General features: G+C 39.4%; 1 protein-coding gene across 1 annotated transcript in view; it reads right to left on the bottom strand.

Moving 5' to 3' along the window:
* Positions 1 to 2,735: 2,735 nt before the first annotated feature.
* LOC113095467 (partitioning defective 3 homolog B-like) overlaps positions 2,736 to 16,501 on the bottom strand; it is an 84,359-nt gene continuing 70,593 nt past the window's right edge. The window contains exon 4 of the mRNA XM_026261005.1: positions 2,736 to 3,180. Within this exon, the coding sequence (XP_026116790.1) occupies positions 3,100 to 3,180 (81 nt within the window). The 3' untranslated portion in view covers positions 2,736 to 3,099. The remainder of the gene's footprint in view (positions 3,181 to 16,501) is intronic.

Below are 16,501 nucleotides of genomic sequence, written 5' to 3'. Positions count from 1 at the left end.
AGTCTCCTAGCTATCCTAGACAGGAGCTGCTCTGAAATAAGTGCAATGTTTTCGAGATTACATCAGAGCTCCCATGTGAACCTGGTTGAAAAAGTAACACCGTGGACCATCTGAAGGCCAGGCTGTTTATTCAGCTGCCCTCGGGAACCATGCACCTTACCCTCACACACACAGACACATACACAAAAACATGGCCTACTGACCCCTGGCCGTCATATAACACCGGGTAGGATTCCACCGAGAGGACAAATCCAGGCAGGATCATTTGGTTAGCATTCCAGACTTATATTGGGAGCAGAGAAACTGAACAAAAAATTCAGCTCTTATAACAAACTTAGTTAACAAGATAGGTGTCTATCCATCAGAAATGTTATTGTATGACCTAGAATGTAAATATACAAATTAGGAGTGGTATTAGACTTGAAACTCTGATTATTTTGCCACATCTAACTGAATTTCATCCTCAAACTGACTGCTTCAATATCGGCGGTAACTGAAGCTTCGCATTGCAGATGGTTTTGACAAAAGGCAAGTGAAAATGAGCAACTGAACTTGCTCTTTCACAACACTCAGCCTTCAGAGTGTTAAATGAATAGGCGTCCGTGTGCATGTGTGAGAACTGTATGAAAGGTATGTGATGGGTACTACACATTTTCAAAGATGAGTCAGGCGGTTAAGTGGTCTCATTCTCGTCAAGTCTGAAATAGATCCATGGATTTTTCTTTTCGCGGATCCTGCATCTCAGGCTGAGAATGCCAAAGGACGAATAATACCTCCTTGAAATGGTGCCAAATGCCCAGCTATTCCAAAACCTTGAAGCGAAATCCGAGCGTTGAATGAGTAATGATTGACCACATTTGCTGCAGCAAGTGAAACCATCAAAAAATGTCCGCCTGCTTCATTTAATCATTAGCCTAATATTCTCCATCTGCTAGCTGACGGTGTGGTAATGGACAACGGGGTTGAACGGTGCTAAATGAGGTTTGCTCTGTAGAAGTCACGCTTGTGTGCTTGTCCTACTATTGGATGGGAAACGCTCTGGGCAGAAGCTTGCAGTTCACAGCTTGTGGGACACCTATGAGCTCACCTGCGGGAGACTCCGAACAGCAATCAGCCATCATGTCTTTTTGACACCAGTGACAATTTACAAACCTGACGCGCCTCACAGGAGGGCGCAAATTTCACGAATTTCAAAAGGAGTGGAAAATGAAAACCAGAGAAGGAAAAGAAAAAGGAGGGGAAAAAAGTGAGAAATCGGAGGACAGGGTGAGGAGGTCCAGCCTAGCGCAGATGGTGGGTGTTGGTTGCCAGGGCAACATTGAACAGGCAGAACAATGAAAATATGGCATTATTTTCAGAGCTCTCGTCAAATGTAACCTTCTTCCCTCATCACAAGCTCTTTTCTGGCATTTGCGGTGTGGAAACTGACAGCTCGCTGGCTAATCTAAAAGATACGAGAACAACTGACATTTGTACAAACAGCTTTAACAGAGACTTTTAAGCTCTCCTAAGGTTCGACAGCAAACAATTTTACACTCATTTAGACTGCAAAGACACGTTAAGAGGTCTTTTAACACAGGAAATTCTGGATGAGGAGGAATAAACAATAAAACCATTGTGACCAGTCTTAAGAAGTCTGGGAATGCCCACTAGCAGAAAAGCCAAAGAGTGTGGGATTAGGTGGGGGGTCTTTTGAGATATTTAGTGGGGTGTTTCTTGGTTTCTAATGAAAGGAATTGGTTAGTCTTAAAGTGAGGGATAGGGTGAGGAAGAATGAGTGATTATGATTGATTTGTGCACTAAAGAACAGCTCCAAAAATGTGCCTCTTGAGCAGAGTTCATCGAAATGGGCCGCCATCTGTGCATTCATCACCCAGTTATCACTAAAACGTTCTAATGAAAGCCCTAACACAATGAATCACAACTTTGACTTGCCCAGTTAATCCAATAATCTGGAGGCAGGTGGCGAACGGCCCTTCTGATTGGCTGACACCGAGCTGAGCACACTGGGTAATAAGTGGGTGTATCAATGCACTAATGGTTATAATTAGACACACATGGAAGAGCTGCATGTATTCAAGACCAGGCCAACCCTTCAGCCGACTGCGAAACCAGTGTGGGCCCGACACAGATTTGAAACTCTTCCAGTTCGTAATGGTGTAATAATGGAAGCGAGAGTCTGCCACGGGCGTTTTTGGCCCATGTTTGGTCCCCTTTATGCGTCAGCACAAAAAACACATTGTAACCTGATGAATCTAGAGACTAGCAGAGGTGAGGAGTGTTATTTAGAAGGGAAATGGCTTTGAATGTAGACCTCGGGCTAGTTGATACTAAAAATCTGTTGCGATAAGCCTTTTTGAAATTTTTGTTCACCCCTGTAATGATGCTGCAGGGAAAGTGATAAATACTTTATAAGTGTTTTAGTGCTTTATTTCAATTCAGTGAGTGCTAAGCCAACAGAATGCCTCGCCAACACTTTCAAAAGTTCATCACTTTCAAGTTTTAGATTTCTTAATGTGTCTCATTTGTTATCAGTTATCCATTTATAGTCATCTGCAATCATGTGATGACAGATCCACACTTACACGTGCCAAACTCATAAACCATGACCCTCACACCAGCACCAGCATGTTTACACAGACCGGAGAGGGCAAACAGGCTGTGGACTTTATGAGCCAACATTCACGCCTGTGCGCTGGCCTGTTTGTTTGCGCTGGCCATCATGGTCGGTCAGGCTCAGCAAACATGGCAAGACGTGATTGAGAACCATAGAAACAACAGAGGAGAAAAAGACAGACATGAAAGAGGCAGTCATAACTTTAGGCGGCTCCAGAAATGCGCTCAGTGATCGGGTTACAGAGCTGCGACCGCATGGCCATCTCCCCCGAGAGGATCAGGTGAATTCCCAGGATAGGAGGGCCTCAGAAGGCAGACACTCCAGATTTAATTATACGCTTTAAAGAGGATTATTCAGCTCAGCATGAGAGAGACAGATGATTACCTGCTCTCTCTCTCTCTTCCTTTCCATCTTTTCCTTTTCTAGCTCTCCATCTCTTTTTGTTTTGTCACGAAGAATGCGTGATAAACGAGTGGACGTTCTTACCTGGGAAGGGAGGCATACTGTCGCTCGACGTCCTTATAGTGGGGTGTCACTCTAGGGTCAGGGTTTTTCATTGGCATCTGGTAAAAGGCAAAAAGAGAGCAGAGTGAAAAAGAGCCGCGGCGGTTTACATGACACACCATATAATACTGGACAGCAATATAGTTACAGTATTGCGATATTCACATGAGTGTGTGGAAGTGTCAACAGGACAGCATACACACAAAGCATGTCATGCATAAACAACTGTAAAAATACAATTTACCAGGTCCCACTTTATATTAGGTGGCCTTAACTACTATGTACTTACATAAAAAATAAGTACAATGTACTTACTGTGTTCATATTGTATTGTAAAACACTTTTGCTGCTATTGTGGTTGGATAGGGGTAAGGTTACGGAGAGGGTTGGAGGTGTGGGTAAGTTTAAGGGTGGGTTAAGGTGTAAAGTATGGGTCAACAGTGTAATTATAAATATAATTACAGAAATTAAATACAGATGTAATTACACGTATATATGTTTTAAATATAAGTACAATGTAAAAACATGTATGTACACAATAAGTACATTGTACTAAATTATTAATTAAAATGTAAGTACATAGTAGTTAAGGCCACTTAATATAAAGTGGGTCCATTTACCATGAGCATTTAAGCAGCTGTAAATAATGTTCAATGTATCACAACACTGGAGTCCTTTTTAAATAACTGACCATCATTTAAAAAACCTACAATGAACAGTGACCTTATATTTTAACTTACGTGATTTATATTTTAAAATATTACACGTTTCCTTATGTGGCCTTTTGCTCAAAAAATCTGCATTTATTTGATTAGAAATACTGTGTAAACTGCAATGTTGTGAAGTATTATTACAATTTAAAAAGACTGCATCCTATTTTCACAGCATATAACATATTTTAGAATATATTTAAAGATATTTTACATTTATTTCTGTGCTGCAAAGCTGAATTTTCAGCATCATTACACCAGCCTTCAGTGTCACATTAGAAATCATTCTAATATGCTGATTTTCATATTATTATAAATAATAATTTAATAACTGCTCCTTAATATTTTCATTGAAACAGTAATTTAACACAGAGTACTCAAATGAATGTAGAATAAACTATTAATAATTTAAATATTTAATATAATTATTTAATTATTTAAAAAAATAAAATTATTCAATAATATTTGTTTAACATAATGACATTTAGTTTTAATAAAAAAAAAAAAACATTATAGTAGCTACAGACATTCGACATCACACACCTTCATAAAGGTGAACACTGATATCTGTCATTTACAGATCACGATGGTGTCTGTAGAGTCACTAAACCTAAAATTAGATCAATGTAATAGAACATAATGAAACACTATATTCTAATTTCAGTTGTGTCCCCCAGATTTTAAATACCATTTTTGCCATGACCCCTAGATCATTTCTCAACTTCACTTGAGGACACCTACTCCACCTAGGCAGACACCCCTATTGGTCTTTACACATTATTGTAGAGTTCATAGTGAAACATGAATTGACATGAGCGATTCATTCAATGCCACATTTTAGATCGGCACTGGCCCTGTGACTCTCTCTTTCTCTCTCTCTCTCCACATTCATCACGGAGTCACCTTCCACCTGAAATACCTGCTGTGCCGTATAATCAAGCCATGAAAGGTAGTGTGAGTTGCTCACAAAGGCTGCTAATTGGGGGACTTAGCACTGGGAGTCTTCGGGAGGGGGTAAAAAGCCAGATCCCAGATTACATTTCCTAATACAGGATGGAGTCTAGCAGTCCTCCAACCCTCCTGGACTAAGCCTGACTTGAGCCCAAGGAAGAGCCAGATGAACTGTGCACATTACATTGGGAGGATGAGCAATCTCTTAAAAGACAGGCTAAACCTCCCCTCATTCAGCATGCAGATTTGGGAGCATCTCATGTTTCCTTCCTCTAAAGATCGGCACTTTCAATAGGATTTGTGCAGTCACGCCATTTAGAGCCTGTATAAAACATTCAAAAGATTTCAGAGTTCATTTTGGTAAGATTTCCCCCATTTGTCTTCTTGTCCCTGTCCACCCGAAAAAGCAAAAAGATGACAGAGGATTAAGACTGTGCGAACTGTACCCTGACACATACAGGCAACTTAATAAATGATAAATACTGACATATAATCCATGAGGAAATTATTCCAGTAGATTTACCAGGGCCTGACAGATGACGGTTGGAGCCATTATGGAAAACTGGCTGCTTTTCCGAGGGCAATATGTGTGAAATTGTGTCATCTGTCTCAATGAGCTGATTTTAAATACACAGCTCGCTGTGCTACCACCTCTCTCTCCACCGTCCTCATAACGGCTGCCCTCCTGCCTGCATATTAGCCACATTTTTCCTCTCAGTCTTCAGAAATATCTTCAGGGCTTCAATATATACAGTATGATGAAAGGACGGGTGCACATTACCTGGGGAATAAAAGGCTAGTTGAGCGAGGGGTCGGAGAGGAAGTGCTTCTGAATGAAAGAAGAAATGTCCTCGGTTTCAATCTTCCTCGCTCTATCTTTGCCTCCCCTTCACAAGATGCAATGAACTCCATGAGTAACAGAAGTGGGCGTCTTTGAATGTTGATGATGGTGAAATTCAGAATGGTGAAGATAACCATCATATGCCTGGAGGGTTAAAGAGGAGAACTTATCTTCAAATGGAGCAGATATCACTATCTCACACAGTAAGACCTCAGTGTTCAACACTCAATTTGTGGTATAGGAAAATGTAAATGATCCTTCCCCAAAAGAGATCGATATCTTTCTGGATCTGTCCTGCTGTAATGACGGCAGTGATTTGCTTCATTATTTGGCTGTGCCCTCACATTCACACCATGATGCTAACTGTGTCCACACTCTGCCCTCTCACCATCTGTGCTTTCAACTCTGACAGAAGCTGCCAATCCATGCTGACCGAAAACCAGCCAATCAGGAGGAAACGGACAAACTGAGGAGCATGAAACGAACACCCTGTAACCATGAAACTGATAACAGTGCATACGAGGATAAAACCAACTTTTCAGAGACCTAGCCTGTGGCTAGAAAGGAGGCAACAAGATCAATGATGACTTCCCACATTTAAGGGCTGATCAGATATAGAAGTTGTGTGGCACAGCAGTTAAGGCTGCTAACCGGAAGGCCGCTGATTCGATTGAAGCAAGAAGTGAGTCATCACCACTGTGCTCGAAGAGGTCTATAAGACCTGGAGTGAGATCTCCGTTAGCATTCCCATTCACCTCAATGACACTGGCTCGGCATGTGATTTGAAATCTGCCATCTTTCCACAGAGGTATTTGAGCCAATCATCTGGGCAAATGTTTTGTGACTAATCAAGCAGTAAAACACTGATTAACTGAAGGTACTATGCTTTGAAATGCTCTCAAAAGAAAAGTAGCGCACACTTGTAAAACATTTGCTATAGAATAGAGAGCAACAGTCAGGTTCCGGAAATAAAAACACCATTCATTTTCTCCATGTACTGACTTTTAATGATAATTTTTAAAACTTTAAAGACCGACTTGATGTGATGTATCAGGTTGTTAATCAATGGGACGTGTCTTTGTTAAAGCCGTCAGTGCACATCTTTTTCAACGTATTCTTAAATGATTCTGTTTAACAGCTGAATTTATAGTGAAAACTATATTATACAGTACATGATTATGAAATCACTGTTGAGAAAATCACAGCACATACTGTAGTACTAACTACACACAGTGTATGCACATTTAGTTATAAACATGAAGTACTGTATATTGAATTCATACACACAGCATACATGCCAACCCTCCCGATTTTTCCGGGAGACTCCCGAATTTCAAAGCCCCTCCCGAAAATCTCCCGGGCCGACCTTTCTCCTGAATTTCTCCCGATTTCCACCCGGACAACAACATTTCTACACCATCCGTCACTTGGCGCCATTTCAGACCGAACAATAGGGACTTTGCAACAGCCTCTGGTGGAACGGCAACGCCATTCTGGTAGCTTGAATGCACTGTAAGTCGCTTTGGATAAAAGCGTAGCTATGCTAAATGCATATAAAAAAAAAAAAAAATCTACCAGAATTGATAGGTCACATTTTCTGACACGAAATGAATTTAAGCATTTGTCTTCCTCCATGTAATCAAGGTTAAAAGGCAAGTATTGCTTACATGGTAAATCTAGCTTTTTTCTTATTTACATCATACAATATTAAAAACTAATTTTCTGACAAAAGATTGTGATAAATGGTGGGTTTGGGTTGTGATGGGTTGTTGTTACTGTACCTAATATGTATGTATAAACTATGTACAGATAAATGAATTATATTCTTGTTTACGTTTGTTTGTGTGTGTGATTATATATGATTATATATATGATAAAATGATGAGATGCTAACAACAACAACGATGAAGTTGATGAGAGCATACTGACCAGTGAAACACTGACCACTTGATAGCACTCTTCAGTAAACCAGATAACCCTAGGATAATAAGTTCTTTATGAAAAACTAGGGTGAAATTACATCAGATTTGCGACATGGAGGTGTGGAAATGTGTAATGTTTTGATTCTATTCAGAACGCCTAAAAATATGCGGCAGAATTTTGAATGTGATACACATCATGTTCTGCTGTGTATAAAGAGCTAGCTCTTTATACACAGCAGAACATGATGTGTATCACATGTGGCCTCGGTACCTACATAGACAGCTACCTTTTAAGGCAGCATCCCAACTAACATGAAACCTCAAAAGTGAAATATTTGGAAAGCTGAACAAAGCCAAATCTCACTTTTGACATTAGCATACTTGATTTTTGGCAAAGCTTAATGTTAGCATGTTGCTAACCTACTGCAGTATTTTTTTACGCAAATATTAGGTGAAATAGTCAATTTTAGATTCGATAAGAGATATTTTTACTGGGGCTCTGAATAAAAGTACATGAATTATGTACATTACTCCTGACTTCGTCTGTCATTTTAGATTTTTACTGAACTAAAACCATCACAACAACAAACTTGTTAAATACATGTTTACAGTATGTATCTGTGAGAACCCCTTTCTGACATCTGAATGTAAAAGTAGGTGTCTATGACTAAGTTAATTGTGATTGTGTGTGTGTGTGTGTGTGTGTGTGTGTGTGTAGGAACAGAGGTCAGTGTTTGTGTGGGGTATGTATGTGAGTGTGTTTTGGCTCAGAGGGTACCACAGGTTTCTCTGGAGAGTGTGTATTCATCCCTCTGCTCTGAGCTGCACAGGGCTCATGCATATGTAAAATGCAGAGATGAAATCAGTCTGATTTAACATTTCACTGTGGACTAGGTAAACAAATTAATGCGAAGAGGTGAGAGGTGGAGTATGGTGTGCTGGAAGGGCAGGGCAGGGTGTGCTGACTCACACCCTCAAATAGGCAGCACCCTTGCCTCATTAGAATCGCGTCACCTGTAGGAGCCACTAATGAAATCTTTTGATCTGACCATGCAAACTCTCATCCGCGACATTTTCGAGAATTTGCTCAAGCTGGCCAGACTCGCAGGGCTGCAAATGGCACTTGTTAAATGTTAATAATCCATAAATGAGTTTATTCATGAAGAAACCTTTAGAGGTCCGGATTAATTAAGTGATGTTGAACAATATGCTTTTCTTTCTTTTATTTAAAATTTGGTTAGGTTTTTACTGATTATTAAATGACAGCAATAAATTATATATATTGCTATTTTGTCTTTTGGAAGCTGTAGTCCAAATCCACTTGGATTAAAAATCTGAGGGGGCATTGGTTTGAATGGGCATGATTAAGTTGTGTACATTTTTGGACTTCACGTCTGAAAGAGATTTGTCTCTAAATGGAATCCAAAACTTTGAAGCTAAATATCTTGAAACTGCTCAGGATGCAGATAGAACCTTATAATTCCAAAACGATGATATACACATATATATACAACTTGTATTGTTCTTTTCTTCATGAAATTTCTCTTTCCTTCATGATCAAATTTGACTGCACAAATAAATTTGCAAACTTTGCTTGCAATCCATGTCTATTTAAACAAACATTGGAAGATCACGCATGACCCTGCATGATTATGTTTGAGTCATTTGCTACAAGCATCATCCAGCACAACAAAACCAAGTCCAAAAATAATTTCAAAGCCTCTAATCACTTGTAGCTTTGTAATCCTTGTCAAAATCACCTTTTTCACCTTAACAAGACATCAAAAAAAAGTGCAGAAAGTGAGTCATGACAGTAAAGAAATAGGGCCTTGCAAACTGTTCAAGAATCTGTCCTCGCTGTACTCCACCTGGGGTGACAATGGGCAGCAATAAACACAGTGGCATCTGACTGACAGACATGCTGGCTGATGTGTGTCAGAGTTAAGCTTCGTAATGAAGACCATTGGGATGGCATGGTGGGAGAGCAGGCCGATGCTGTATCCTCCATCCCACACGTCCCTGCTCCTTCAGAGCTAATGGCCTACAGAAAGCCATTTCACGGCATGCCGAGCAGAGGAGAGGAGAGATGAGAGGGTAATTCAGGCGGAAGAGACTGACACAGCCAGTCGTAAAGTGTCCTCCCCATCCCTTCATGCCGTGCACAATCCATGAGCCATCAGCACCATTACCTGGACCACCTTTTGGTATTATTTTGATGTATTCATCGCCGATGAAAGACCAAAAATGGCCGGGCCAATGCCTGTAAAGTCAACATGAAATAACATCCATCCATTTTCTCCCATAATGAAACATATTTCAGAGTGAAGAAGAAGAATATTCAAAAAGAAAATAAATATACAACAAACCTTTATTTCAAGAATTAATTTTAAATCGGAAGTTTATTGGATCATGATCAGATGTCTGATGAAAATCATTTGGTTTCAGTGTTATTTTTGTATAATTGAGATGCTACTAGATATTTTTTTAATATTTTGAATTAGTTTATATTTGTATATTTTCATTTAAATCACGGTTTTAGTAGTTTAGTTGTGTTTTTGTCATTTTGTGTCAGTTTTATTATCTTTTTTTTTGTGTGTTTAGTTTCAGTTATTCAGTTATATTGTAGTTGTATTCAGTTATATTGTAGTATTGTTAATTACTCAATATTGTTTTGCCAAAATTGCTGCATTTATTAATTACAAAATGTTTTTTTATTTCTTTGGTTATTGTATTAATTTAAAGTTTACCCTCAAGAGCATCTACACATTATCCAAATTATTCAGACCCTTAATTTCTGTTATTACTGTAACCTGTTATATTAATTAGCATTAAATTTAAAAAAAGTAACTGTTGGCAAGACTTCAGAAAACTTGTGTCGCCTAAACTGACACCTATATTACCATTTGACTACTGATTTTCATTAACGATTGTCTTGGTTATAATAACTAAAATAAAAGGTTGTGGTGGAATAATGCATTAACATTATGATTAACCTTTTTTTTTTTTTTTTTTTTTTGGAACAACATGCACAATATTGTTCACTTGTATTTGAATGAGTAAATCGATTCATTTTTTTTTTTTTTTTTTTATTGTCACATTGGCTTCAATATGTTGCCCACGACAGTACAGTGTAAATGACTTCAGAAAATGGCAAGTGTTGTGAACTCTATAGAGACTGTTTGAAATGTCCTAAAAGTGAGGGTAGAGAATATGCTGATGTTTTGTGACAGGACATATTTAAACTAAGATGCACGGATGTGTCATGTGAAGGACTGGAGTATTATTAATATCTGCATTGATAAATAGGCTCCATTACTCCATCATGTTCAGCACTGATAAAACACAGTCAGTGACGGGTAACATAGAAATCTGGGCAAGAAAAAAAATCTACACTGCAGACAGCTAATAACATTCAGCTCCTTTGCAATTTGTAAAGATCTGGCTTTCACTTTGCAAAACGACAGGCTGCAGTGAAAAATGAAAAGCCCAGAGTTTTGGCTACTTTTCCAGCTGGCTCAAGAGTTTTGTCAACCATCAGCACCCTGTGCACGAGCGTGCCTGTCAATACTTACGCTCAGACATGTGATCAGGACCAAAGGACTTAAATAACCAGACATGTCAATTCTAATCGAAGGGCATTTATTCTTCTGAGCTGAAGGTTATATGAATACTGACAGTGGTCCGAACAGGCAGTACTTCCTCTTCTGGGAGTACGGGAGCAAGATGAGCAGGGAAGGATATGTCTCAGTCTGTGATTGTACATGAGAACAGAGTCTGGCATAATGATGCAAGCATAACCAAAGCCCTCACTGGAACAAGCTGGTTCCCTTGGGCCGCAGTGGCAGAGCTTGCCTTCAGTGAGAGCAAGTGAGAAATCCTGGGTTAGGCGCAAATTACAGAAATGAAAATACCTTCAATTGCTTAAAATGAGCTAAAAATTAAAATTCTGTCATAATTTACATTTCCTCATGTTGCTGAAATGAAATGCAAAAATCAATTTCACTATTGGGTGAACTAACTCTTTAAATTATTTGACCAAAACAAGGTTATCTTTTAAAATGTATCAAATAATCCTGAAAAAAAAATGTTTTTAATATTGATGATATGAAATGTTTCTTGAGCACCAAATCTGTTTATTATAATGGTAGTATAATATCATACTGAAGTAATGACTGATGCCATTACAAGAATAAATTACAATTTAACAAATATTTAAATAGAAAAGAGTGATTTGAAAGAGTAATACTATATCACAATATTACTGTTTTTTTTTAAAAAGTTTAATCCAATAAATGCAGCCTTGATGAGCATAGAATTATTTCAATATCATTAAAAAAGGTCCCACTTTATATTCTGTCCCTAATATGCGTGTACTGAAATAGTAGCTAGATGTGTATTGAATGGTATGTGTAAGTACAAATGCATAACAGGACATTGGTAGCAACACTTTTTGGTAATGAAAGTACAAATGTGAAACAGGACTAGTTGCACTTTTCGCTAAAGAAAGTGTTAAAGATATCTTACAGTTGTAGATACTATGTACATATGTGTACTTACACAGTGGTTACATACTAAACACACATTAATTACTATATAAGTACACAGGTATTAGGGACACAATATAAAGTGGGACCTAAAAATCTTACCAACCTAAACTTTTGAATAGTTTTGTAAATTTTTATGTAAATTTAAAAGGAAGAATAATGACAAATCCAAGTAATACAGAGTCACTGGGTCTGTAAAAGTTGAAAACTCCTTCAAACCCCATAAGCGTTTGGCTTGAAAAATGTGTAATCTCGAACACCAATCTCCTTCCACATACACCTACACCTTTATGTGTGAACACAGTCCTCATTTATAAACACACATACTCCAACACAACCACCCATGTCCAATCAGCCAAAACCACAGTCCCTCTTCTGCCTGTTAATTGAGTTTAGCCAAAGTGCTGCCATTGCACAAGTGATGTGAATTATAGATTATAAGAACCTCTCACACGGCCATCGATTCCACGCAGGGGAAATGGCCCAGTGCAGGGCAAGAGAGAGCTGATGTGAGCTGAACACTACTTTGAGGATCTCTGCCATTTAATTAAGAGGAGGAGAAGGTCAAGGGGCAACTGTGCATCTATAACACTTAATGCAGGGAGGAGAATATGTTTATGAATTAAGAAAAATAATACCAAAAGGTTATACTGAGCTAAGCTGTGCTTCAGACAACAGAATTCCTCAGTTGCAAATGATCAGGCTCCTTTAATGTACAATGACCAACACACCCTCATGGCAACATGTAACTCGTTCAGATTTTGGCAAATTATTAGCAAATTTGTATGTTTTCATACAATGTACTTATGCTAAATGTGGATGGATTCATAGTCTGAAGTTAAAAGAATCGGAATCTGTGTCCATCATACACTACCTGATTGTCTGTGAAATTGGTCAAATCTGACTGCCCAAAATGTGCAAACTCTCTGGCTCTGGCATTCAATAACTAGCATCACTCATCCAGACTGCATATTGTGGCAAAAATCTGTTGTATATTGCAATTGTATGTATGTATATTATATATATATATATATATATATAAGGACCGGGACTCGATTAAAGGCTTTGTCATTAATAAATCGAAATTAATCGCATTTTAATCGCATATAAATATTTGACCTGAGAACAGTGAGAAGTAATTTTTTTTCACATGGATTTATATACTAACAATGAAAGATGACTGAATACATAAGCTTAAGCAACAAAATATTGTTTATTTTTGTTCAACCAAGTCTAGCAGACCAGTGCAATTTTTGCCATTAAGTGTAGCAATAGCATATTTAGAAACAATTTAGAAACAGTATATTTCAGAAATCCAGGAAGCTTATAGGTGCTGGAACCTTCTGTAAAGTGTTTTTTAAGTAAAACACAATACTGTCAATTACATTCAGAACATTGGAAACCCTGAAACATATCTCTGTTGCTTCAGAGGCCATAACATACTAAGTCCAACTCTCAATAACCTTGGCCAAAACAATAAAGAGTTCAACATATAGTGCCAGTTGCACCAACAAAATAATACATAGTTCAACATAAAGTGTAAAGTCCACGCTAGCTGCTATATGTTTTGTGTTGAGGTGATACTCTCGGCTAGATATGCTGCGGTGATGTGCGAACGCTAGTTGGTGCTCCAGTATAATCGGTCCTCTGAAACTCATCCAGTGAGAAACGTTCCGCGTTGCAAAAATAAGTTATTACAAATGCGGGAAATTTTTTTCTGTAATTAATTAATCTTAATTTACGTGTTATTTTTTGTGTAATTAATTAATCTCAATTAACGCGTTAAAGTCCCGGACCTAATATATATATATATATATATATATTCGTACCGGACCATTTTGGTACAGGGCTGTAATAATATTCAAATCTCCATATTCATCGGGAAGAAGGAGGCGGGAACCGGTGTACAATCAAAATTAACTTTAATGACAAAAATAAACACAAAACAGCTCACCAGCCCCTCACGGACGACTGGTCCTCTCTCGTCCTTCACTATAGTTGCTCCAGTTTTATATCCTTCCATCTCCTACGTGGGACTCGATACCGGCAGTGAGGTGCAGGTGCAGCTCATCTCCAATCACTACACCTGGCCTCACTCCTCGTTCCCACGCCTCTCGGCCTCGCCCCACTCGCCACATACCCTCTACTCCCCCCCCCCCCTTCCCTCCAGGGGGGACCGCTCACGGGGACCTGTGGGACCTGGGAGTAGGACAGACGAGGCGAGAGAAAAGGAGATGGAAGGAGGAGCGACAGAGATGAGAGAGGGGAGAAAAAAAAAAAAAAATCCGGTTCCCAGACGCACTGCTGCTCGGCCCTCCTCCAGCTGGGTGATCTCCTCCGCGGGACTCGATACCGGCGGTGTGGCGCAGGTGCAGCTTATCTCCAATCACTACACCTGGCCTCACTCCTCGTTCCCACACCTCTCGGCCCGCCCTACTCGCCACAAGGGCTTCCGGATATATATATATATATATATATATATATATATATATATATATATATATATATATATATATATACAGTGGGTACGGAAAGTATTTAGACACTTTGCTGTGACAGTCATATACAGTACAGACCAAAAGTTTGGACACACCTTCTCATTCAAAGAGTTTTCTTTATTTTCATGACTATGACAATTTTATATTCACACTGAAGGCATCAAAACTATGAATTAACACATGTGGAATTATATATGGAATTATATACATAACAAAAAAGTATGAAACAACTGAAAATATGTCATATTCTAGGTTCTTCAAAGTAACCACCTTTTGCTTTGATTACTGCTTTGCACACTCTTGGCATTCTCTTGATGAGCTTCAAGAGGTAGTCACCTGAAATGGTCTTCTAACAGTCTTGAAGGAGTTCCCCGAGAGATGCTTAGCACTTGATGGCCCTTTTGCCTTCTGTCTGTGGTCCAGCTCACCCTTAAACCATCTCGATTGGGTTCAGGTCCGGTGACTGTGGAGGCCAGGTCATCTTCCTAGAGCTGGCCGCCTGGCCAAACTGAGCTATCAGGGGAGAAGAGCCTTGGTGAGAGAGGTAAAGAACCCAAAGATCACTGTGGCTGAGCTCCAGAGATGCAGTCGAGAGATGGGAGAATGTTGTAGAAAGTCAACCATCACTGCAGCCCTCCACCAGTCAGGGCTTTATAGCAGAGTGGCCCGACGGAAGCCTGTCCTCAGTGCAAGACACATGAAAGCCCCCATGGAGTTTGCTAAAAATCACCTGAAGGATTCTCTGGTCTGATGAGACCAAGATAGAACTTTTTGGCCTTAATTCAAAGCGGTATGTGTGGAGAAAACCAGGCACTGCTCATCACCTATCCAATACAGTCCCAACAGTGAAGCATGGTGGTAGCAGCATCATGCTGTGGGGGTGTTTTTCAGCTGCAGGGACAGGACGACTGGTTGCAATTGAGGGAAAGATGAATGCGACCAAATGCAGGGATATCCTGGACGAAAACCTTCTTCAGAGTGCTCAGCACCTCAGACTGGGCCGAAGGTTCACCTTCCAACAAGAAAATGACCCTAAGCACACAGTTAAAATAATGAAGGAGTGGCTTCACAACAACTCCGTGACTGTTCTTGAATGGCTCAGCCAGAGCCCTGACTTAAACCCAATTGAGCATCTCTGGAGAGACTTGGAAATGGCTGTCCACCAACGTTTAGCATCCAACCTGACAGAACTGAAGAGGATCTGCAAAGAGGAATGACAGAGGATCCCCAAATCCAGGTGTGAAAAACTTGTTGCATCTTTCTCAAAAAGACTCATGGCTGCATTAGATCAAAAGGGAGCTTCTACTAAATACTGAGCAAAGGGCCTGAATACTTAGGACCAAAGTTTATGTTTTGCTACTTTTTATTTGGTAATCAAAAAATAACTTTGCAAAGAAACCCTGTTCTCAATTTCGACAGAAATGTCAATGCAAAGGCAAATGAGACACACCCGAAACAACCTCTTCGGCTCTGATGGAAGAGTTACTTACTATGTCCATTCATGTGGAAGAACTTGGGAGGAACCCTAACAGACTGTCTATAGTACTGAAGACGACCTGCGAGATTTCACTGGAAAACTCACTAGCACCTATCTGAACAGCTATGGAATTCATTAATGCAAATTTCAAGTGACTTAGCATCCGGATTCTGTGCAGTAACTGCTAGGTCATGGCCCTGAAAGTTAGTCACATCTGAAAGTTAGTAATAACTTAAATTTCAGTCTGTCGCATGTCTAGGTAGAACACGGCATACAATTTCTGCTTTCTACAGTTCACAGCACTTTTTTGTTGTAATGATACTATGTATTAAATAATTCAGAATGTGGTGAGAGAATATTCAGTTTGCCCTCTCTATGTACCCAGGTAGACAAAAAAAGACAAGCTTTTGTCACATGCAATTCTCTCAGCGTTGGAA

This window comes from Carassius auratus, unplaced genomic scaffold (genome assembly GCF_003368295.1).
Source record: "Carassius auratus strain Wakin unplaced genomic scaffold, ASM336829v1 scaf_tig00215734, whole genome shotgun sequence".
NCBI classification, from domain to species: Eukaryota; Metazoa; Chordata; class Actinopteri; order Cypriniformes; family Cyprinidae; genus Carassius; species Carassius auratus.
This window is presented reverse-complemented; position numbering and strand designations above follow the sequence as displayed.